This window comes from Xenopus tropicalis, chromosome 9 (genome assembly GCF_000004195.4).
Source record: "Xenopus tropicalis strain Nigerian chromosome 9, UCB_Xtro_10.0, whole genome shotgun sequence".
Taxonomy (NCBI): domain Eukaryota; kingdom Metazoa; phylum Chordata; class Amphibia; order Anura; family Pipidae; genus Xenopus; species Xenopus tropicalis.
Genome location: NC_030685.2, coordinates 89,302,064 through 89,326,430, shown reverse-complemented (window position 1 = coordinate 89,326,430; position 24,367 = coordinate 89,302,064). Strand labels below are relative to the sequence as shown.

General features: G+C 50.8%; 1 protein-coding gene across 1 annotated transcript in view; it reads left to right on the top strand.

The window, feature by feature from the left end:
- Positions 1-563, top strand: part of LOC116407835 (proline-rich protein 2-like) — a 1,514-nt gene extending 951 nt beyond the window's left edge. Inside the window, exon 2 of the mRNA XM_031893887.1 lies at positions 1-563. This exon is cut by the window's left edge and continues 123 nt beyond it. Within this exon, the coding sequence (XP_031749747.1) occupies positions 1-563 (563 nt within the window).
- Positions 564-24,367: the final 23,804 nt, after the last annotated feature.

Genomic DNA, 24,367 nt, shown 5'->3' with positions numbered 1-24,367 from the left:
AGAATCCCCCCAACCGCCTCAACTCCCAGTATCCCCAGCGGCCTCCCGCTCAGAATCCCAACAGCCTCCTCTCCCAGTATCCCCAACGGCCCTTAACTCCCAGTATCCCCAGCGGCCCTCAACTCCCAGGTATCCCCAGCGGCCCTTCAACTCCCAGTTATCCCCCAACAGCCTCCCTTCCAGTATCCCCCGCAACGGCCCTCACTCCCGTATCCCCAGCGGCCTTCAATCCAGTATCCCCAGCGGCCCTCATCCCAGTATACCATCCAACGGCCCTAACTCCAGATCCCCAGCGGCCCTCATCCCAGTATCCCCCCAACGGCCCTCAAACTCCGTATTCCCCAGCGGCCTTCCGCTCCCAGTATCCCCAACGGCCCCTCAACTTCCAGTTCCCCACGGGCCTCCCGCTCCCAGAAATCCCCCAACAGCCTCCCCTCCAGTATCCCCCAACGGCCTCAATCCCGTATCCCCCAGCTGGCCCTTCAACTCCAGTATCCCCAGCGGCCTCAACTCCAGTATCCCTCCAACGGCCCTCAACGTCCCAGTATCCCCCAGCGGCCTAACTCCCAGTATCCCCCAACGGCCCTCCAACTCCAGTTTCCCCAGCGGCGCCTCAACTCCCAGGTACTCCCCCCAATGGCCCTCAACTCCCAGTATCCCAACGGCCTCAACTCCCAGTATCCCCACGGCCTCCCTCTCCCTAGTATCCCCCAACGGCCCTCACTCCCAGTTATCCCCCAACGGCCTTCAACTCCAGTATCCCAACGGCCTCAACTCCATATCCCCCCCCAATGGCCTCAACTCTCAGTATCCCCCAAGGCCTCCCGCTCCCAGTACTCCCAGGTTGTTGGGAGTCGCACAGCGTAGATACGGAGGTTTGACTGGGAGTCGCAACGGAGTTAATACGGAGGTTGCTTGGGAGTCGCAACAGCCGTTAGATCGGAGGTTGTGGGGTCGCACGGAGTAGATACGGAGGTTTGGGCTGGGAGGGACAGAGTAGTCAAGAGGTTTGCTGGGAGTGGCACGAGTAGAATACGGAGGTTGCTGGGAGTGGCACAGATTAGATACGGAGGTTGTGGGAGTCGCACAGAAGTTAGATAAGAGGTTTGCTGGGAGTCGCACAGACAGGAGGTTGCTGGGAGTCGCACGGGTAGATACGGAGGTTGCTGGGAGTCGCAACAGAGTAGATACGGGGTTTGCTGAGGAGTCGCACAGAGTAGATAGGAGGTTGCTTGGGGTCGCACGGCCGGCAGATACGGAGGTTGCTGGGAGTCGCACAGAGTAGATACGGAGGTTTGCTGGGAGTCGCACAGAGTAGATACGGGGTTGCTGGGGGAGTCGCATCAGCAGTAGCTACGGAGGTTGCTGTGGAGTGCACAGAGTAGATACGGAGGTTTGCTGGGAGTCGCACGCGCAGGATACGGAGGTTGCTGGCGAGTCGACAGAGTAGAGATTACGGAGGTTGCTGGGAGTCGCACGGCCGCGATACGGAGGTTGCTGGGAGTCGCCACAGGAGCAGATACGCGAGGTTTGCTGGGAGTGCACGGCGCAAGGATTACGGAGGGTTTGCTGGGTCGCACGGCAGTAGGATACGGAGGTTGCTGGGAGTGCACAGAGGTAATTACGGAGTTGTGGGAGTCGCACCAGAGTAGATCGGAGGCTTGCTGGGGAGTCGCACGGCTAGTCACGGTTGGTTGCTTGGAGTCGACGGCATTAGATACGGAGGTTGCTTGGGAGTCTGCACAGAGTAGTACGGAGGTTGCTGGGAAGTCCCGGCGCAGATAGGAGCTGAGGTAGCTGGGAGTCGCACGCATAGATACGGAGGTTGCTGGAAGTCGCACGGCTAGAATACGGAGGTTGCTGGGAGTCGCACAGAGTAGATACGGGAGCGTTGCTGGGAGTTCGCACGTCATAGATACGGAGGTTGCTGGAGGAGTCGCACAGAGTAGATTACGGAGGTTCGCTGGGAGCGCACGGCGCAGATTTAAGGAGGTTTGACTGGGAGTCGCACGCATAGATACGGAGGTTGCTGGAAGATAGCACAGAGTAGATACGGAGGTTGCTGGGAGTCGACGGCATAGATACGGGAGGTTGCTGGGAGTTCGCACGGCATAGATTACGGGAGGTTGCTGGGAGTCGCACAGAGTGAGTACATCGGAGGTTGTGGGAGTCGACAGAGTAGATACGGGAGGTTGTGGGAGTCGCACGGGCATAGATTACGGAGGTTGCTGGGAGTCGCACAGGCATAGAGATACGGAGGTTGCTGGGAGTTCGCACAGAGTAGATACGGGAGGTTGCTGGGAGTCGCCCACGGCGCAAGATATGGGGTTGCTTGGGGGTCAGACGCGGGGCAGATTACGGAGGTTGCTGGAGATCGCACAGTAGTAGATACGGAGGTTGCTGGGAGTCGCACGGCGCAGATATGAGACGGTTGCTGGGGGTCAACGGGGCAGATACGGAGGTTGCTGGAGTCGCACAGAGTAGATACGGAGGTTTGCTGGGGCAGTCGCATGGCGCAGATACGGAGGTGCGGGAGTGCCAGAGTAGATGCGGAGGTTGCTGGGAGTCGCACAGGTAGATCGGAGGTTGCTGGGAGTTCGCACGCGGCAGCATACGAGAGGTTGCTGGGAGTCGCACAGCAGTTGATCGGAGGTTTGCTGGGAGTCGCACGGCGCAGATACGGAGGTTGCTGGGAGTCGCACAGAGTAGATACGGAGGTTGCTGGGAGTCGCACGGCGCAGATACGGAGGTTGCTGGGAGTCGCACAGAGTAGATACGGAGGTTGCTGGGAGTCGCACAGAGTAGATACGGAGGTTGCTGGGAGTCGCACAGAGTAGATACGGAGGTTGCTGGGAGTCGCACAGGGTAGATACGGAGGTTGCTGGGAGTCGCACAGAGTAGATACGGAGGTTGCTGGGAGTCGCACAGAGTAGATACGGAGGTTGCTGGGAGTCGCACGAGTAGCATGCGGGAGGTTGCTGGAGAGTCGGCACAGAGTAGATCCGGAGGTTGCTGGGAGTCGCACGGTAGATACGGGAGGTTGCTGGGAGTCGCAACAGAGTAGTACGGAGGTTGCTGGGAGTCGCACAAGAGTAGATACGGAGGTTGCTGGGAGATCGCACAGAGTAGATTACGGAGGTTGCTGGGAGTCGCACAGAGTAGATACGGATTGTGCTGGGAGTCAACGGAGTAGATACGGATGGTTGCTGGGAGTCGAAGATAGATACGGAGGTGCTGGGACAGATCGGCGGCGCAGATTACGGAGGTTGCTGGGAGTCCACAGGTAGATACGGGGTTGCTGGGAGTCGACAGAGTAGTCGGAGGGTTGCTGGGAGTTCGCACGGCCCGGGGGGGGCAAGGGTTTCGGAGGTTTTTTTGGGGGGGGGGCCCTGGGGAGGGTTTCCGCCCCCCCCCCACAGGTAGATAGGAGGTTGTGGGGATGCACAGAGGTAGTCGGGGTTGCTGCGGAGAGTCGGCACAGCCAGTCCCAGAGTAGATACGGGGTTGCTGGGAGTCGCACGGCGCAGATAGGAGGTTGCTGGGAGTCGGCACAGAGTGGTACGTAGGTTGCTGGGAGTCGCACAGAGTAGATACGGAGGTTGCTGGAGTCGCACAGTAGGTAGATACCGGAGGTTTGCTGGGAGTCGCACGGCGGAGATACGGAGGTTGTGGGAGTGGCAACAGAGTAGATAACGGAGGTTTCTGGGAGTGGCAACCAGAGTAGATACGGAGGTGACTGGGAGTGGCAAGAGTAGATACGGAGGTTGCTGGGAGTTCCGCACCAAGTAGATACGGAGGTTGCTGGAGTCGCCGGCGCATGTACGGAGGGTTGCTGGGGAGTGGCACAGGTAGATCGGAGGTTGGGGAGTCGACAGAGTAGATACGGAGGTTGCTGGAAGTCGCACGGCGCAGATACGGAGGTTGCTGAGGGAGTGGCCACAGAGTAGGATACGGAGGTTGCTGGAGATCGAAGAGTAGATACGGAGGCTTGCTGGGAGTCGCACGGAGTAGATACGGGGTTGCTGGGGGAGTCGCACAGAGTAGATCGGATGGTTGCTTGGGAGGTCGCACAGAGTTAGATACGGAGGTTGATGGGAGTCGCACAGCTATTAAGATACGGAGGTTGTGGGAGTCGCACAGAGTAGATACGGAGGTTGCTGGGAGTCGCACAGAGTAGATACGGAGGTTGCTGGGAGTCGCACAGAGTAGATACGGAGGTTGCTGGGAGTCGCACAGAGTAGATACGGAGGTTGCTGGGAGTCGCACAGAGTAGATACGGAGGTTGCTGGGGGTAAGTTCCTCATTGGCTGAACTTCCTGCCTGTGCCGGTGGCTCCTCCTACTGATAAAGGGGGCAATTATTTAGTGACATCCCATTGGCCCCTGCTGATTGCACTCAAGTGACCGCTGCGCCAGTCACGCTAATATCTACTGGGGGCCCCGCCCACACCTGTAAGCCCCTCCCCTTCACTTAGTCGCAGTAAAACAAACTAATGGCAAATAATTACGTGAGACTACATTAGTCTGGGGGTTTAACCCGTGAGTCGCTGAGCAGCTTCGGGAGGTTTTGTTTAACCAGTTTAATTCCGACAAACAATAAAATGAACTAAAATCTCCCAAATGTAACGTGTCGCTTCCACTCTGCGCCTGCAGGGGGCGCTCCCACACACTATTACACGGTGGGAAAAGCAGTGGAACAGCCCAGGAGCTCCCTCTAGCGGTCATAGAAAGGAACTGTCTCAACAAAACAGCTGAAAACTTTGCAGCATTGTGGTTGGACGAGCGACCTGTGTGTCGCAAGGAAAGAGCCGCAACTCCGCGCAGCGACAGTCGCTGTCTTGCAAAGAGCAGGAATAAATCATCTCTATTCCCAGAGGCTTCTGAGCCAAAATAAAGATAAAAGTGATTTCCTAGGGAAACGGCAGTGCAGCAAGCGGGCTCCTCTGTGCTCAGCGCCCCGGGGTGGGCCCCCCGCCTTGTAACTGTGCAGCCCCCAAACCCTTCTGTGCTGTCAGTTCCCCGGGCAACCCCCCCCCCAGGCACCTCCATGTGGCAAAGTGACCCCCCAGTCTTGACTCCCCCCCCCAGACTTCGCCTCTCATTTCCCTTCACTCAGCACTTTCTGCCCAGAATTCTCTTTTATCCTCTAATTAGTTCTTGGGGCGAAGCGGAACCTCTTTATTTTATTGTTTTATACAGTTAATCTGTACTATATGAATATGGGGGTTTACATTGACAGTGGGGGGTGCTTTGGGGGAAGTGGGGGGGGTATATCTGTGGCCTATATATTATCAGTTACATTATGTGCATATATGATATGGGGGTACACTGTGACAGTGGGGGGGGGGTGGGGGAAAGATGGGGAGGTATATCTGTGCCTATATATATATACAGTACATTATGATGCATTATGATATTGGGGGTTACACTGTGACAGTGGTGGGGGGGGGGGGAAGATGGGGGGTGGGTATATCTGTGCCGTATATATTTATACAGTAACATTATGTGGCATTTGTGATATGGGGGGTTACACTGTGGACAGTGGGGGGGGGGGGCTGGGGGAAAGATGGGGGGGTATTCTGTGCTATATATTTACAGTTAAAATTATGTGATTATTATGGGGGTTCACTGTGACAGTGGGGGGGGGGAAGATGGGGGGTTATCTGTTGCCTATATATTATACAGTACTTATGTGTATATTATGGGGGTTACACTGTGACAGTGGGGGGGGGTGGGGGAAAGATGGGGGGTAATATCTGTGCCTATATATTATACAGTTACATTATGTGATATATGCATATGGGGGGTTACACTGTTGACAGTGGGGGGGGGGGCTGGGGAAAGATGAGGGGGATTCTTGTTGGCCTATATATCTATACAGTCTACATTATTGTGCATATATGATTATTGGGGGTTACACTGTGACAGTGGGGGGGGGGGTGGGGGAAGATGGGGTATTCTGTGCCTATATTATTATACCGAGTTACATTTGTGGCATATATTTGTTTATGGGGGTTAACACTGGTGACAGTGGGGGGGGGGGCTGGGGGAGATTGGGGGGTATATCTGTGCTTATATATTATACAGTTCATTATGTGCATTATGATATGGGGGTACTGTGACAGTGGTGGGGGGGGGGAAAATGGGGGGTATATCTGGCCTTATATTATACAGTTAATTATGTGCATATATGATATGGGGTTACACTGTGACGTGGGGGGGGGGAAAGATGGGGGTATATCCTGTGCCTTATTATTATAACAGTTACATTATTGTTGCATTCTGATATCGGGGTTTACACTGTGACAGTGGGGGGGGGGCTGGGGGAAAGATGGGGGGTATATTCTGTGCCTATATATTATACAGTTACATTATTGTGCCTATATGAATGGGGGTTACACTTGGGACAGTTGGGGGGGGGGGGGGCGGGGAAGATGGGGGGTATATCTGTGACACTTATATATTATACAGTGGACATATATGTGCACTATTATGAATGGGGGTTACACTTGTGACAGTGGGGGGGGGGGGGGGCTGGGGAAAAGATGGGGGTATATCTGTGCCTTATATTATACAGTTATAATTATGTGATTATGATATGGGGGTTACACTGTGACAGTGGGGGGGGGGGCTGGGGGAAAGTGGGGTATATCTGTGCTAATATATATACAGTTACATTTATGTGCATATATGATTTGGGGGTTACACTGTGACAGTGGGGGGGGCTTGGGGGAAGATGGGGGGATATCTGTGCCTATATATTATACAGTTTACATTATGTGCATATTGATATGGGGGTTACACTAGTGACAGTGGGGGGGGGGCTGGGGGAAAGATGGGGTTATATCGTGCCTATTATTTACAGTTACATTATGTGATATATGAATTATGGGAGGTCCTACACTGTTGAAGTGGGGGGGGGGGGCTGGGGGGAAGCATGGGGGTATATCTGCTGCCTATATATTATCGTTTACATTAGTGCATATATGATTATGGGGGTTTACACTGTGACAGTGACGGGGGGGGTCTGGGGAAAGATGGGGGGTATATCTGTGCCTATATATTATTACAGTTACATTATGTGCATATATGACTATGGGGTTACACTGTGACAGTGGGGGGGGGGGGGCTGGGGGAAAGATGGGTATAATCTGTGCTATATATTTTATACAGTTACATTATGTGGGCAATATTATGATATTGGGGTCACTAGTGACAGGGGGGGGGGTGGGGGAAAGATGGGGTTTATCTGTGCTATATATTATAATTACATTATGTTGCAGTATTGATAATGGGGTTCACTTGTGAACAGTCGGGGGGGGGGGGCTGGGGGAAGATGGGGGGTAATCTGTGGGCTACTCATATTATTACAGTTAACATTATGTGCATATATGATATGGGTGGTTACACTGTGAACAGTGGGGCCGGTTGGGGGCTGGGGAAGTGGGGATAATTATCTGTGCCTATTATTATACGTTCATTATGTGCATATATGTATGGGGGTTACACTGTGACAGGGGGTATAGCGGTGGTGGGGGGGGGCTGGGGGAAAGTGGGGGGTATATCTGTGCCTATATATTTATTCAGTTACATTATGTGCATATATGGATCATGGGGGTTACATATGTGACGTGGGGGGGGGCTGGGGGAAAGAATGGGGGGTTATATTCTGGCGATATACTTATACAGTTACATTATGTGGCATATATGATTGTTTATCGGGGTTACACTGTGCAGGTGGGGGGGGGGGGGAAAGATGGGGGGGTATATCTGGCCTATATATTTATACAGTTACATTATGTGCATATATGATATGGGGGTTACACTGTGACAGTGGGGGGGGCTTGGGGAAAGATGGGGGGTATATTCTGTGCCTATATATTATACAGTTCATTATGTGCTTAATATGATATGGGGGTTACACTGTGACAGTGGGGGGGGCTGCGGGGAAAGATGGGGGGGTGGGTGGGGGGGACAGATGGGGGGTATATCTGTGCCTATATATTATACATACATTATGTGCAGTATATGATATGGGGGTTACACTGTGACAGTGGGGGCTGGGGGAAAATGGGGGGGTTATATGCGTGCCGTATTATATTAACAGTTACATGTTTATGTGCATATATGAGATGGGGGTTACACTGTGGGACAGTGGGGGGGCTGGGGGAAGATGGGGTAGTATCTGCTGCCCTATATATTATACAGATACATTATGTGCATATATGATATGGGGGTTACACTGTGACAGTGGGGGGGCGGCTGGGGGAAGGATGTGGCGGGTGATATTCTGTGCCTATATATTATACAGTTACATTATGCTTGCATATTATGATTATGGGGGTTACACTGTTGACAGTGGGGGGGGGTGGAAAGCATGGGCGGGTATATCTGCTGCCGTATATATTATACAGTGTACATTAGCTTGCATATATGATATGGGTTACACTGTGACAGTGGGGGGGGGTGGGAAAGATGGGGGTTATATCTGTGCCAGTATCATATTATACAGTTACATTATGGTGTAAATATGGGTATGGGGTTACAACACTGTGACAGTGGGGGGGGGGGAAAAGATGGGGGGTATATCTGGGCCTATTATATTATACAGTTACATTATGTTTTGCATATATGCATATGGGGGTTACACTGTGACAGTTTGGAGGGGGGGGCTGGGGGAAAGATGGGGTGTATATCTTGCCTATATATTATACAGTTACATTTATGCTGATAGTATGATATGGGGGTTACACTGTGACCAGTGGGGGGTGGGGGGGCGGCTGGGCGAAGATTGGGGATATCTGTCCCTATTATATTATACCAGCTGTACATTAGATTGTGCCATTATATGATATGGGGGTTACACTGTGACAGTGGGGGGCGGCTGCGGCGAAGATGGGGGCGTATATCTGTTGCCTATATATTATACAGTTACCATTATGTGCATATATGATATGAGGGGGTCTACACTGTGACAGTGGGGGGGGCTGGGGAAAAGATGGGCGTTATATCTGTGTCCTATATATTACTACAGTTTACATTATGTGCATATATGATATGGGGTTACACTGTGACAGTGGGGGGGGGGGGGCTGGGGGAAAGAGTGGGGGTAATATCTGGCTGCCTATATATTATCTACAGTTACGATTATGTGCATATATGATATGGCGTACACTGCTGACAGTGGGGGGGGGGGGAAAGATGGGGGTATATCTGTGCCTATATAGTATACAGTTACAGTATGTGCAATATGATATGGGGGGTTACACTGTGACAGTGGGGGGCTGGGCGGAAAGGATGGGGGTATATCTGCTGCCTATATATTATACAGTTTACATTATGTGCATAGTTGCATATGGGGGGCTACACTGTACCAGTGGGGGGGGGGGCTGGGGAAAGATGAGGGTATATCTGTGGCCTATATATTATACAGTTACATTATGTTGCCATAATATGATATGGGGGTTACACTGTTGACAGTGGAGGGGGTGCTGGGGAAAAGATGGGGGGTATATCTGCTGCCTATAATTATTTATACAGGTTACATTATGTGCATGATATGATATGGGGGTTACACTGTGGACAGTGGGGCGCGTAAAGATTTGGGGGTATATCTGTGCCTATATATTATACAGTTACATTATGTGCATATATGAGAGGGGGTGTACACTGTTAGACAGTGCGGGCGGGGGCGGCGGCGGGAAAGAGGGTGGTTAATCTGTGCCTATTATATTATACAGTTACATTATTGCAATATTATGATAGGCGCGTTACACTGTGACAGTGGGGGGGGGCTGGGGGAAAGATGGGGGGTATATCTGTGCCTATAATTATACAGTATATGTATGTGCATATATGATATGGGGTTACACTGTGACAGTGGGGGGGGGCGGAAAGATGGGGGTATTATCTGTGCCTATATATGGTATACAGTACATTATTGTGCATATATGATATGGGCGTTACACTGTGACAAGTGGGAGGGGCTGGGGGAAAGATGGGGGGGCTATATCGTGGTGCCTATAGATTAACAGGTTACATTATGTGCATATATGATATGGGGGTTACCACTGTGACAGGGGGGGGGCTGGGAAAGTATGGCGGGTATATCTGTCCTATATGTATTATACAGTACATTATGTGCATATATTGATATGGGGTACACTGTGACAAGTGGGGGGGGGGGAGAAAGATGGGCGGTATTATCTGGTCCGTATATATTATTACAGTTTACATTTATGGCATAATGTATGGGGGTTACACTGTGACAGTGGGGGGGGGCTGGGGAAAAGAGGGGGGTATATCGCTGCCTATATATTATACAGTACATTATGTGCATATATGATATTGGGGTTACACTGTGACAGTGGGGGGGGCGGCTGGTGGGGAAGGATGGGCGGGTATATCTGTCCTATATATTATACAGTTACATTATGTGCATATATTATATGGGGGGTTACACTGTGACAGGTGGCGGGGGGGGCTGGGGAAAAGATGGGGGGTATATCTGTGCCTATATATTATACAGTTACATTATGTGCATATATGATATGGGGGTTACACTGTGACAGTGGGGGGGGTATATTATGAGTAATAGGCTGCAGGGAGTTGCTATAAGTGCCCCCCCGTATATCCCGGCACAGGATGATTTCGCGGAGCCGGCGCCGCCGTGAGATTCCCGGAGCGAGTGATGAATTCCCTGCGCCCTATGATGGCGAACCAATCGGCGGGGGGGTCAGGGTTCAAGTAAATGAAAGAAAACGCTCTCACTTTGCGGCGACTTTGCCATTAATCAGCCCCTCGCTGTATAAATCAGGGCAGATGGCAGCCGCAGGCAGAGGCTCATGGGAGTTGGCGCAGCGCTGGGTTCCCAGGAGTTTCCTTGGCAGCTCGGGCGGATTGTGATGGAATTCTATGGATGCCCGGCCGTGCCACCTGGCAGCACATTAACCCTTCCCTGCCCGAGGAGACTGGCACCGGGGCAGCCAATAGGAGTTTCTGTAGCGCATCCCCATATACCTGTATATAAATAATAATAATATTAACCAGGTGGTACAGGGTAAGTACCAGGTAAGTACCGGGATACGGGGGGGGGGCAGTGACTGGGGCCCCTGTGTAACAGTCAGTACAGGAAAAGCCTTGCCTGTAGGGGGGGCTGCTGTGTGTGGAATGGGAATGTGAGGTAAAGTTATAGGTTGCGCTCATGTGAGTCTGGGGGGGTTTGGTTCTGGGGGGGGCAGGAAGGTGCATATGGAAGATAAAACACAATAAGGATATTATAACCCCCCCAAAAGGGAAGGGAGGGGCTCATGTGAAAGTGGGTCGGTTGTGGGCAGTTTGGGGGTGTTTCTGGGTGGGTATATACAGGGCATATAGGGGGCCCTCTCTGTATTATTGAAATACTGGGAATTCTAATATTTTGTAACAATTACTGTATATTATTATTATTAACATTTATTTATAAAGCGCCAACATATCCCGCAGCGCTGTACAATAAGTGGGTTTTATAATGGCATTATATATCATATGCCCTGCCCAAAGAGCTTACCCAGCTCTACAAAAGTAACCATATAAAAGCAATCAGTAACCGATACAGGAGGGGAAGAGAGCCTGCCCAAAGAGCTTACACATCTTACAAGGAGTAACATATAAAGCAATCAGAACCGATACAGGAGGAAGAGAGCCCGTCCCAAAGAGCTTACACTCTACAAGGAGTAACATATAAAGCAATCAGTAACCGATACAGGAGGGAAGAGAGCCCTGCCCAAGAAGCTTACACTCTACAAGGAGTAACATATAAAGCAATCAGTAAACCATACAGGAGGGGAAGAGAGCCCCTGCCCAAAGAGCTGTACACTCTACAAGGAGTAACATATAAAGCAATCAGTAACCGATACAGGAGGGGAAGGAGCCCTGTCCCAAAGAGCTTACACTCTACAAGGAGTAACATATAAAGCAATCAGAAACCGATACAGAGGGAAGAGAGCCCTGTCCCAAAGAGCTTACACTCTACAAGGAGTAACATATAAAGCAATCAGTAACCGATACAAGAGGGGAAGGGAGGCCCTGCCCAAAAGAGCTTACACTCTACAAGGAGTAACATATACAGCAATCAGTAACCGATACAGGAGGGAAGAGAGCCCTGCCCAAAAGAGCTTACACTCTACAAGGAGTAACATATAAAGCAATCAGTAACCGATACAGGAGGGGAGGGAGCCCTGCCCAAAAGAGCTTACACTCTACAAGGAGTAACATATAAAGCAATCAGTAACCGATACAAAAAGTGAAGAGGGCCCTGCCCAAAGAGCTTACACTCTACAAGGAGTAACATATAAAGCAATCATAACCGATACAGGAGGGGAAGAGAGCCCTGCCCAAAAGAGCTTACACTCTACAAGGAGTAACATATAAAGCAATCAGTAACCGATACAGGAGGTGAAGAGAGCCCTGCCCCAAAGAGCTTACACTCTACAAGGACTAACATATAAAGCAATCAGTAACCGATACAAAAAGTGAAGAGGGCCCTGTCCCAAAGAGCTTACACTCTACAAGGATAACATATACAGCAATCAGTAACCGATACAGCAGGGAAGAGAGCCCTGCCCCAAAGAGCTTACACTCTACAAGAGTAACATATAAAGCAATCAGTAACCAATACAGGAGGGGAAGGGAGCCCTGCCCCAAAGAGCTTACAAATCTACAAGGAGTAACATATAAAGCAATCAGTAACCGATACAGGAGGGAAGGGAGCCCTGCCCCAAAGAGCTTACACTCTACAAGAAGTAACATATAAAGCAATCAGTAACCAATACAGGAGGGGAAGAGAGCCCTTGCCCCAAAGAGCTTACACTCTACAAGGAGTAACATATAAAGCAATCAGTAACCAATACAAGAGGGGAAGAGAGCCCTGCCCCAAAGAGCTTACACTCTACAAGGAGTAACATATAAAGCAATCAGTAACCGATACAGAGGGGAAGGGAGCCCTGCCCCAAAGAGCTTACACTCTACAAGGAGTAACATATAAAGCAATCAGTAACCGATACAGGAGGGGAAGAGAGCCCTGCCCCAAAGAGCTTACAATCTACAAGGAGTAACATATAAAGCAATCAGTAACGATACAGGAGGGAAGAGAGCCCTGCCCCAAAGAGCTTACAATCTACAAGGAGTAACATATAAAGCAATCGGTAACCGATACAAGAGGGGAAGGGAGCCCTGCCCCAAAGAGCTTACACTCTACAAGGAGTAACATATAAAGCAATCAGTAACCGATACAGGAGGGGAAAGGAGCCCTGCCCAAAAAGAGCTTACACTCTACAAGGAGTAACATATAAAGCAATCAGTAACCGATACAGGAGGGGAAGGAGTCCTGCCCCAAAGAGCTTACAATCTACAAGGAGTAACATATAAAGCAATCAGTAACCGATACAGGTAGGGGCAAGGGAGCCCTGCCCCAAAGAGCTTTACAATCTACAAGAATAACATTAAAGCAATCAGTAACCAATACAAGAGGGAGAGAGCCCTGGCCCAAAAGCTTACACTCTACAAGGAGTAACATAATTAAGCAATCAGTAACAATACAAGAGGAAGAGAGCCCTGCCCAAAGAGCTTACCACTCTACAAGGAGTAACATATAAAGCAATCAGTAACCAATACAGGAGGGGAAGGGAGTCCTGCCCAAGAGCTTACAATCTACAAGGAGTAACATTATAAAGCAATCAGTAACGATACAGGAGGGGAAGGGAGTCCTGCCCCAAAGAGCTTACACTCTACAAGGAGTACATATATAAAGCAATCAGTAACCGATAACAGGAGGGGAAGAGAGCCCTGCCCCAAAGAGCTTACAATCTACCCCAAGAGAGTAACATATAAAGCAATCAGTAACCAATACAGGAGGGGAACAGAGCCCTGCCCCAAAAGAGCTTACACTCGTACAAGGAGTAACATATAAAGCAATCAGTAACCGATACAGGAGGGGAAGGGAGCCCTGCCCCAAAGAGCTTACACTCTACAAGTATAGATCAACTCCCAGCTAAAGGGTGTCAGCAGTTGCTGGGAGTTGCTGGGAGTTGTAGCCCAGATACAGGATCAGTCACATGACTTTACTTTCCAATTATGTTCATCTATTAATAACCCCCCACATTTCCTAATGCCCCCCTGCTCATGGGAAGTTCCCCCCAACTGCAACATTGGAACATCAGAGAGACAAAGTGGGGTCTCACTCTCGGGGGGGATACGTGTGTAACGACATGAGGTGCCATTTGCCTGTGGTGGTGCCAATGAAGAGAGGCAGGACCTGTGTTGCCCCCCCATGACCTCTGGTTGCTGGTACCAACCCCCCTTAGCAACTTAGGCGATACACTGGGAAGTGCTTGGTTGAGAGAGTATTACTGACACCTGCTTCCTCTCATTTCCCTACAGAAATAGGGTTGAGTAGCACTAGGTAGGTACTAATATATAGCAGGGAGACAGGGGAAGTGTTGGCAGGTTACTGGCCTGCCTGCTCTCATTCCGCTACAGAAGATGGGGTTGGTAGCCTAGTTAGTAACCTAATATATATAGGGCAGAGATAGGGATAAGTTTGAAAGGTGTACTGCCGCCCCATGCTCTCATTTCCCTAACAAAATAGGGTGGTAAGTTAGCACTAGGGTAGTATTTACATTATATAGGCGGCAGAGACAGGGGAAAGGTGTTTCGGAGGCGTTACTGGCCTGCCCCTTGCTCTCATTGCCCCTACAGAAATTAGGGCAGTTGGTAGCACTAGGTTAGTTACAATATAATTACGGGGCCGGGACAGGGAAGAGTGTTGGATGGGTTACTGCCTGCCCTTGCTCTCATTTTCTCAAGTACAGAAAATAGCGGGTTTGTAGACTAGGTAGTACCATAATTATGTATAGCGACAGAGACAGAGGAATGTCGTTGAAGGTTTACTGCTTCCCTTCTGCTCTCATTTTCCACTATCAGAAATACGGGTTTGTAAGCAGCTAGGTAGGTACCTAATATAAGGGGAGAGGACAGGGAAAGTGTTGGAAGGGTTACGCCATGCACTGCTTTCTCATTTCCCTACCAGAATAGGGTTGTAGCACTAGTAGTACCTTAATTTATATAGGGGCCCAAGAACAGGGATATATTTGGAAAGGTGTGCTTCCGTTAACTTAAGTTAGGAAATAAAGATGAGACAGGGCCAAGCAAAGAAACGCCTATCCAACACTTTCCCCATGTCTCTGCCCCTAATACAGTATTAGGCTACCTCCTAATCTGGCCAGCTCTTCTCAGTTCCCCACCAATACACCCGGAATCAATTTACTGTGAGGGAAACTGAGCAGTCAGGAGCACGGTTGGGGTCGAGTAACCCCTTCACAAACCACTTTTCCTCCTGTCTCTTGGTACGCCCAACTATTATATTAGGGCTACCTACCTAGTGCTTACTCAAACCCCCTATTTCTGATAGGGAAGAAATGAGAGGGGGTGAGTAGCAGGTGTTTGTAATCTGATTCTCTTGCTGCAGATGACGCAAGCAAAAGCCCGAGGAATCTTGTGGCTCTGGAGCCACCACTTTCAGACGTACTCAGGCCCAGGCTTTAGGGCCAGCCTGGAGGAAAGTTTGGATCTTCAAACTCTGGATTCCATGGAGCTTTATCTGTGGAAGCAAAGGTTGCAGTGGCGGGGGGAGCTTCCCAGCAGTGAGTATGGAAGGATCCCCAGGGAAGCCCAGGCAGTTGACAGTACTGAGGAGTCCCCAGTGGAAGCGCCGGGCAGTTGAGAAATATGGCGAGGAGTCCCCCAGCTGAAGCCCGCGGCACTGTAGAGTATGGAAGGAGTCCCCAGTGGCAAGGGCCCGCGCATATGATGAGTTGAGAGGAGTCCCCAGTGGAAGCCCAAGGCAGTGAGTATGGAGGATCCCCCAGTGCGAAGCCCAGGCAGTGAGACTGAGGAGTCCCCAGTGGAAGCCCAGGGTCAGTGAGTAATGGAGGAGTCCCCTCAGTGGCAAGCCCAGCAGTGAAGTATGGAGGAGTCCCAGTGGAAGCACAGGCAGGAGTACTGGAGGACGGTCCCCAGGAGAAGCACCAGGCAGTGAGTATGAGGAGATCCCCAGTGGAAGCCCAGGCATGTATGGAGGAGTCCCCAGTGGAAGCCCAGGCAGTAGTATGAGGAGTCCCAGTGAAAGCCAGGCAGTGATTATGGAGGAGAATCCCAGTGAAGCCCAGGCCATGAGTATGAGGCAGTCCCCAGTGGGAAGGCCCAGGCAGTGATAGGAGGAGTCCCCAGTGGAAGCCCAGCAGTGTAGTATGAAGGAGTCCCAGTGGAAGCCCAGCACAGTGAGTATGGAGGAGCCCCAGATGGCCCAGGCAGATGAGTATGGAGGCAGTCCCGCCAGTGGATAGGGCCCCAGGCAGTGAGTATGAGGAGTCCCCAGTGGAAGCCAGGCAGTAGAGTAATGGAGGAGTCCCCAAAGCCAGGCAGGTAGTATGGAGGACGTTCCCCAGTGTCGAAGCCCAGGCATGGATGAGTATGGAGGTAGTCCCCAGGTGGAAGTCTCCAGGCCAGTTGAGAAGTATGGTCCCCAATGTGGAAGCTCCAGGTGCTATTAGGTAGCTCATATGGTAGGAGTCGCCCACGTGGTAAGAACACCAGGCAGTAGATGATCAACCGCGTGACAGGTGTCCCCATCAAGAAAGGCCCCAGCAAGTGATGTACTGCAGGCAGTCACCAGGAAGCCAGCCATGAATAACTGAAGGAGTCCCCAGTTGGACAGAACAGGCAGTCGAATATGGAGAGTCCCAGGTGAAGCCCAGGAACATGACGATATGGAGGAGGTCCCCCAGTGGAAAGCCCCAGGCAGTGTGTATGGAGGAAAGTTCCCCAGTGGCAAGCTCCAGGCAGTGAGTACGAGGACAGTCCCCAGTGGAATGGCCCACAGGTAGAAATATGAGAGGGATTCCCCAGTGGAGGCACACAAACGCCCACTGTAATGAAGTCATCGTGAGCGCAATTGCCCCAAGTGAGCAAGCCCAGCGCAGAGTCCGAAGATACCACCACATTGTGTCGCAATACACCGCAGGCCCTTGACAGACCTACGCCTGCACAACTCAAGACCCATAGGCGAGGAGAAAAACATTTCTTCAAGGGCGCAGGGCTCTTGACGCTCGCACACCATAGTTGACCAGTTGAAGGCCAGCGACAAACTTGCAAAGTACTTGTTATTGTCCATATGAGGAGGAAGGCATGAGAGGACAAGCCAGTTAGACCAATACAGTAGCGCGGCACAGCTTATCACTCAACATCACAAAATAATCACAATTACCATAGCCTACTGGACTCGGCCGTTACTCTGAGGCCCAGAAGCGCGAGAGGACACTCGACCCTTAAATCTGCAAATTATGCCAATAAAACTCGTGAGTACAAACAAAACTCCTCTTCTATGAAGCAAACTGCCGACAGGACGTCATCCGCACACCTGTGAGCTTTACTGCATAGGGCACTGCGAGGTGAAGGGAGAAGAGACTGGAAAGCACATTGTGCTGGAGAACAGCAAGGATGGGGTAAAGGCTGGGTCACCAATCCCCTGATGACTAAACCTACATTTCCAAGCATCCCCATGCGATGAGAGCCAAAGGCCTCCCCACTGAGAGTCTCGATGAGAACACTTGATGTGTACATACTCGGTCTGAACTCACCTGTCAAACTAAAATGCAGCCAATGATCCAGTTTCCAGCATCCCCTGTAAAGCCCTGTGCTATACTTTAGGTAGGACAAAGATTTCACCCCCACATACTCAGTAGTGACCCGTCATCGACTGGAGCAATCAGTCTGGATGAAGCGTATACAAGGTCTGTGTGGTGAACACTCTAGCCGTCTGAAATAAAGGAGCAAGGCTGATACCAGGTTTAAACCCAGCTTCCCCTGCTAAAGCCTTCCCAATCTCCCGACTCAGCCGCACGATCTTACCTTAATTACCAGCCATCTTGGTGATGTTGTGCCAGAAACTCCCCAGATGCTCTTGCAGCGAGAGAAAGTGTATGTATTGTATGAGCGGGACTCCATTATAATCGTCCTGTGCGAAGGAAAACTGTGCCTCGACATCTGACTATACTGTCCAGACGATCTCTGTCCATCACCAACTAGGTCGCTTGATGCTAGGATCATGAGACGGCTAGCGCGTCGCTGCCAGACTTTCTCTACTCGGCAAGCGGCCAAACCTCAGGGATTCAGACAGTACCCAAGACAACTGCACCCAGTCCCGCCAATATAACAACCAATGGTTACTTGCCAAACCTTCACCTGATACTTGCTGTCCAGCACCTGACATCCGCCTGCCTTAATGATGATTCTTGCACATGATTCCTTCAGTTTCCTGTGGAATCGCTTCTGCCCTCAGGGCAGTCTTGCCCGGTACGTGCCACAGAAACAGACAGCCCAAGCCCCTACTGACCTAGGGAGGCCCCCCAGGTGCCACTTGCGCCTGAGATATCCAACTATCATTAAGTCAAAGCCCAAGACCCCTACTGCAGGAGCGCCCCCAACCAGGTGCCCTGCCCTAGATACCTTCCAACATCATTAAAGCAGCCCCAGCCCCCTTTCCGCAAGTGAGCCCACCCTGGGTGCCCTTGCGCCCTCTTGGAGGATATCATGCCAAAACTATCATCTCCAACCGACAGCCCCTATCGCCCCCACAGGCTGCATGAGCGCAGCTCTCCCCGTGCCCATATGCCCTGGATTGCCAGGATAATATAGTCCAACTTATCATTATAAGACAGCCCCATCGCCCTAGCTGAAGGAGCGAGCCCGCCCGAGTGCCCTGCGCCATTGAGAATATTCGCAACTATTCATCACAAAAGCTCAGCCCAAGCCCCCCTATACTTAGCCGAGAGCCTCCCTCCGTTGCACGTCTGCACTGCCGGGCAAGCTGCCAGAAAAGTTGATTTCCAACTATCCATTACGAGCAGCTGACAACAAGCCTACTACCTCCACAAAAAGACAGAAAAGAGGCAGACAATGTCACGACACAACAAAAACGCTGCATCTAAACAGCTGCGAATAAAGGGAGAACATAAAGAAGGAACAATCGTTAGTAGCTGTGACATGTGATCCACAGCCTCTAAAAGGAGCTTCTTCTGATTAAGGTGGAAGTTGTCCATGCAGAGGATTACTGATGAAAAGCGTCGCCCCATAAGGAGGGGAGCGCTTCTTGCACAAAACATGGAGAGAATCTTGAAAAGATGCTAAAAGAAATCTCTCAAAAGGCATTCGTTCCCCTATCGCACCCGGAAGCCCAGCAACTACCCAGCTGTAATCCACCTCACTGATACAGAAAGGGGAACCTTAAAAAAGCCTGAAGCCCAAAGCAGAGGCAGTTACGATGAGCGCCACCCAAGAGACAAAACGTGGAGACCATCAACTGCAGACAGGTTATGGCCGTCCTGAATTTGCAAGGATGTCCCAAAACGGGGCAACAAGAAGCAATAGAGGAATAACAGCAAGACAACCCAAGTCCTCACATACAAGTGGCCCCAAGTTTTACATCAGTGCACCCAATCACAACATCAGTGGCCCAAGCTTACATCACATGGCCCCAAGTCTACATCAGTGGCCCCAAGTCCTAAATCACCGCCCCGGAGCCCCAGACATTTCACGTTCACTCAGGAAGATAATTCCCTCGCATTGTCCCTGCAACCAAACCCCCGCGCGAACCATCACAAGCAAGGCCACAGAGGATGTTACTCAGCAAAATGGAAAGTCCCCCTCGCCCTCCAATCAGTCAGCTCAGATGGCGCCTGTACTCGCGTGGTACAATGGAGATGCCAGCTCTGAGTCTGACTTGCTGCGAGGGCCGACTACAAGGTGATGTCTGTACGGCGCTCTGAAGCCCAGAGCGAGTCTCACAGGTGACCAAGATGGATAGCCCGAATGCCCCACAAAGAGAGATGTTGGGTGTTGGTAATAAAAAGTCTGAACATTTATACGCCCGGCCTACAAACAGCCACAGCAGGCTCATTGTTACTGAGGGCAGAACTCTACGAAGCAAGCTTCATCTTCTGGGGTTGGGCCACTAAAGCTCTACTCTGGGGTGGACCCTAAACAACTTCTGGGTGGGCCCTTAAGCTTCAACTCTGGGTGGCCCTACAAGCTCTTATCTTCTGGGGGACCCTAGATCAACTTCTGGGGCTACGACCCTAAAGATCAGAAGGTTCTGGGAGAGAACCGTAGTTTTCTCTCCCTGCAGAGGAGGGCCCGTCTTAAGTGGTCCAGGCATTCCGTCAGAACAATGTTTCCAAGTTGATGTTGAGGAAGGAAACAAGAGCCGCATAGCCCCAACCAAGAACCTACATCTATAGAAGAAGGGGGGGGGGGGGGGGGGGGGGGGGGGGGGGCGGGGGGGGGGGGGGGTGGGGGCGGGTGGGGGGGGGGGGGAGAGGGAGGGGGGGGGACGGCGCGGTCTGCTAGAACCGGCTCCGCAAAACTCAAGCTAGTACTGACACTGGAGGGCCTGTCATTGTTCAGTCACCTACAGAGCTGGGATGAGCTCTCTAAACTTCCACCAGAGAAGTTAATGCTAATTTGCGGCTCTTTCCAGACCCTAAAACCAACAGCCTGATATGAGCAGACCTCTTTGAACCATAATAGCCAATATCATAAACAGCGATACCAAGACAAATCACCGATCCATTGTTAAAACATAAGCCTCCCTGTGGATCACTGTGCTCACGGGTCTGACAGCGTACACGCTGCACAAAGTTCCTCTCCCCGTTAGTCGCCCATATCCCCGTGCAAGGCCCGCCCAACCCTGGACGTGAAGATTGAATGTAGTGGACGGGGGCTGAGAAAACTAGGTCCAAGCGTACGGTGGTTAAATACATGTCCCCCAACAATCTGCCAAAATAACACGTTTCATAGGCAAAGAGAAAGTGCCATCTGCCCTATGCTGCCAGGCAAAAGATACTTAAATGGTGGGTCACTAAATCACCTGGCCAGCTCCTGGGTAAGCTGTAGCCAGTGTATCCTCTGTGAGACGCAGAAATAGCCATAACACAGAAGTATCTGTAAGACATTAAGTGTAACCTGGTGGTAATATAAGGGCACGTCCCACGCTTTGCCCTATGGCCTCTCATTAATAAGAAAATAAAGGAAGATATTTCCTTGGAGTTGAAATCAATACTGACAGAAAGAAGACCAACTATTGATAGAGGCTGACTTAGAATAGTAAAACCAACGACCGAGCAGGAGGACAACAGCACACAGACCGAGGCGCAACAAACCCAAACCGAGACCCAATCAGAGAGAGACAGGAAGGATTCAGGATGGTATAGTAACAACATCAGAAGAGGCCAGACTCATCACTCACAGGAGGTATTGATCAGAGATCATCACCAGCAATCATGCCATCAAGTAGCCACAAAAGGCGCCGTCTACACAAACTGTGATAGAACCCCATCAATCTCCCCAGAGCCCCCACCCGCAGACACCACCCTCCAGATAGCACGTAAATTCTCTGAAACCTACCCAATCATAAACAGTGAGACACCTGTATCCCATCCAGAGAATTACCCCTTACAAGAAGGGGAAAAAAGAAAAGAAAGGGGAAAGTTTAATGCAGGAAGTCTCAGACTTATCGAAGACGGATCCTTAGTGAGAGAAGCAGAGAAGGCATTAGTAGATTGGTGGCCCGTGCCAAGCAAGAGAAGACTCCTCCGGATCACTCAACTGTTCCTCTCATAGCACAGCGACTATCTCGCAACTCTGTCTATCCCCAGAGTACTATATAACAATGTGAGCATTCCATGACCTCAGAAGGTAATGCTATCTCCATGCTGATGCTGCAGTCGAAGATATGAAGCCAGAAACTCGTAGAAGTCCGCATTCGTGAGACTCTCTCATGTAGAGACAACAACTAGAGACTGTCCGACATACCAGCGACGTCAGACATTCAGAGGGGACCAGGAGATGACCCCCAAAGGTAATGTGGTATGCCATATCTTGTGGTTTGCAGCTCCATGTTCAGCCTCCTTTGGCTGACAAACCAGATTTAGTGCTGGGCTTATTTCTATAGGTAACCTGACCAAGATGAAGAGACGAGAAAATCCGAAATACCCCTAACAAAGCCAACAAACTCTCCACGACACTGGAGCGACTGAAGGATACACGATGGGATATCTGCATGGAGTCGCAGCAAAGATCGTACAAGAGTGGAGTTTGGAGCATGGATCAATAGTAGGGCATACGTGCAATGTCTGAAGCGAACGCACAGAGCTCCACATTGAACTCAATCTCCCACCTACAGAACACATCATTGAATAAGTCTACGAGCAAACCAATCAGTTAATCGTTAAGCACCACTCTAATCGTGACTGAAGCATACGTGGTCTCACACCCAAGGTCTCAGAGTTTACTAAAATATTTATTCTAGTCTCTCGTCCTTCAGGATAAGCCGCACTGAAACTATAATCAGACGCGAAGTACTGCTCAGAGCCGACGACAGCTGCAGCATGGGCACCAATAGTAGGTCCTCAATCATTTCTCGGTCAAAGCAATAGGCCTCAGCTGAGTAGCCAATAGATGACATGGATGTGGTGGAAGCCGTCCGCTGTTGTCAGTATCTGAACTTTGTCGAATATTTCTAAGGTACACATCAGAGCTATGATGGAGAAGCCACCCACACAGATGAATGCAGGTCCGCTCTCCTTCATTGTGCGTAGCATCCGCAACTTGAGCACAGAGCTCGAGCGATATGACTGTCGCCCTTATTCTCTCCTCCCCACGTTCTGCCAAAGCCACTGCTGATCTCTGCTCCACCACCCTCCCTGCTCACCCTGTTTCTTGGCTGGAGATTTCAACGCAGATGAGCCCCGACCCTAGAGAAACTAGAGATAAAATCATAACTCAGCAAAGAGAATACTCCTGCCGGAGAATACATACTACTCCGTAATCTCATTTATCCAGCAGGACGAGACGTCAGTAGGATCGTCATCGTTGCATGTTACAATGGCTCTATGCTCGTGCTGGCAGGTGCCTTACCATATCTACTCTCCATATGTCAGGAGAGTCAATAGATCAAATTGACTATGCCTATGGGTTGACAGAATATGCCGCTCGCGCCAGGCCAAGTCTACTTCACTATAGACTGTGCATCGCACAGGCTGTGAGAGATACATTCTGACCCACTGGTACGCGCTATTATCTCTTCTCCTAGAGGGTGCTCTTCAATATCACAAACTCTTCGCGTAGCTAGGGGAGCCCCGGCTGCTCGGCAGGCCTAGTACCAGTGTCCTGGCGGGCCGTCATCCCCAAGCGTATCTTTATATGCGTTGCGTTCAGAGCTGAGATTGGTCGATGGTTGTAAACTGTCCTTGATCTGATGCGTCTCCGTTGTCGTGCGGCTGGTGGTTGAGGATGCCAACTTGTAGTTCGTGTAACCGAAGGACTCTCTCAGACAACTATATACTGGTTGACGTCAGGTCTTGGACGAGACCATGCCAAAATCATATCTGATCTACTGTAACATAGCTCTGTGAGTGCCCTGAAAAAGGTAGTTCGGACGAGGTCGCGAATATGTGAGTCAATAGCTGAAGGACCCCGTTGCTGAAATCGACCTGCATGAAGAATAGATGCGCGTGGTACGGCCTATCTCTACCCAGATCCAAAGCGCTTGCATGTCCGTGAAAAGTCACATGTAAGACCTCTTGACTACGCGACCCAGGCTTATGACGCCGTGCCCATGTGTGTTTCTCTCGAACAACCTGTACCCCGTGTGGTGTGTCACGACTGATGACCGTCACTAACTTGCATGGCCACTGGGTGCCTAGCAACCAAGTTAGTCTAATTCTGAAAGTGACCGCGCCTCAGCAGGAGGGACATCCCGCAGGCGAGTGAAAACTCCCGTAAGTTCCCTTCCCAAGTTGCCCAAGGAGCACAAAACCAGAGGGCGTTACCGCCGAGGTGGACCTGAAAATCCTGCCGCCCTGGGGTGTAATGGTGACCTGAGGCCCCGTACTTACTATGCTGACCTTTTCCGGAACAAGGCTTGGATGGGGAAAGGCTAAACTGACTTCTTGGAGGTGACTCCAGGGCCTGACACATCTAATTTGGACTTTTCCCTTTTGGAAGCAGAAATCACGGAGGCCGAGGTAAGAGCAGCTATGACAGCCTTCATAAAAAGAAGGCGCCAGGCCCAGACGGCTTAACAGCCGAGTTTATAAGACCTTCAAAGATGAGTTGGCCCTGGTCCTCGTGGATGTCTTTAGAGACTGCCTGGCGGAGGGCATCTGCCCCCTCCATGAGGGTTTCTTCTTTGATCCTGCTTTCAAAGGGTAAGGACCCAGACATATTGAGAAACTGGAGGCCTATTGCCCTTCTCAACAATGATAGAAAGATTC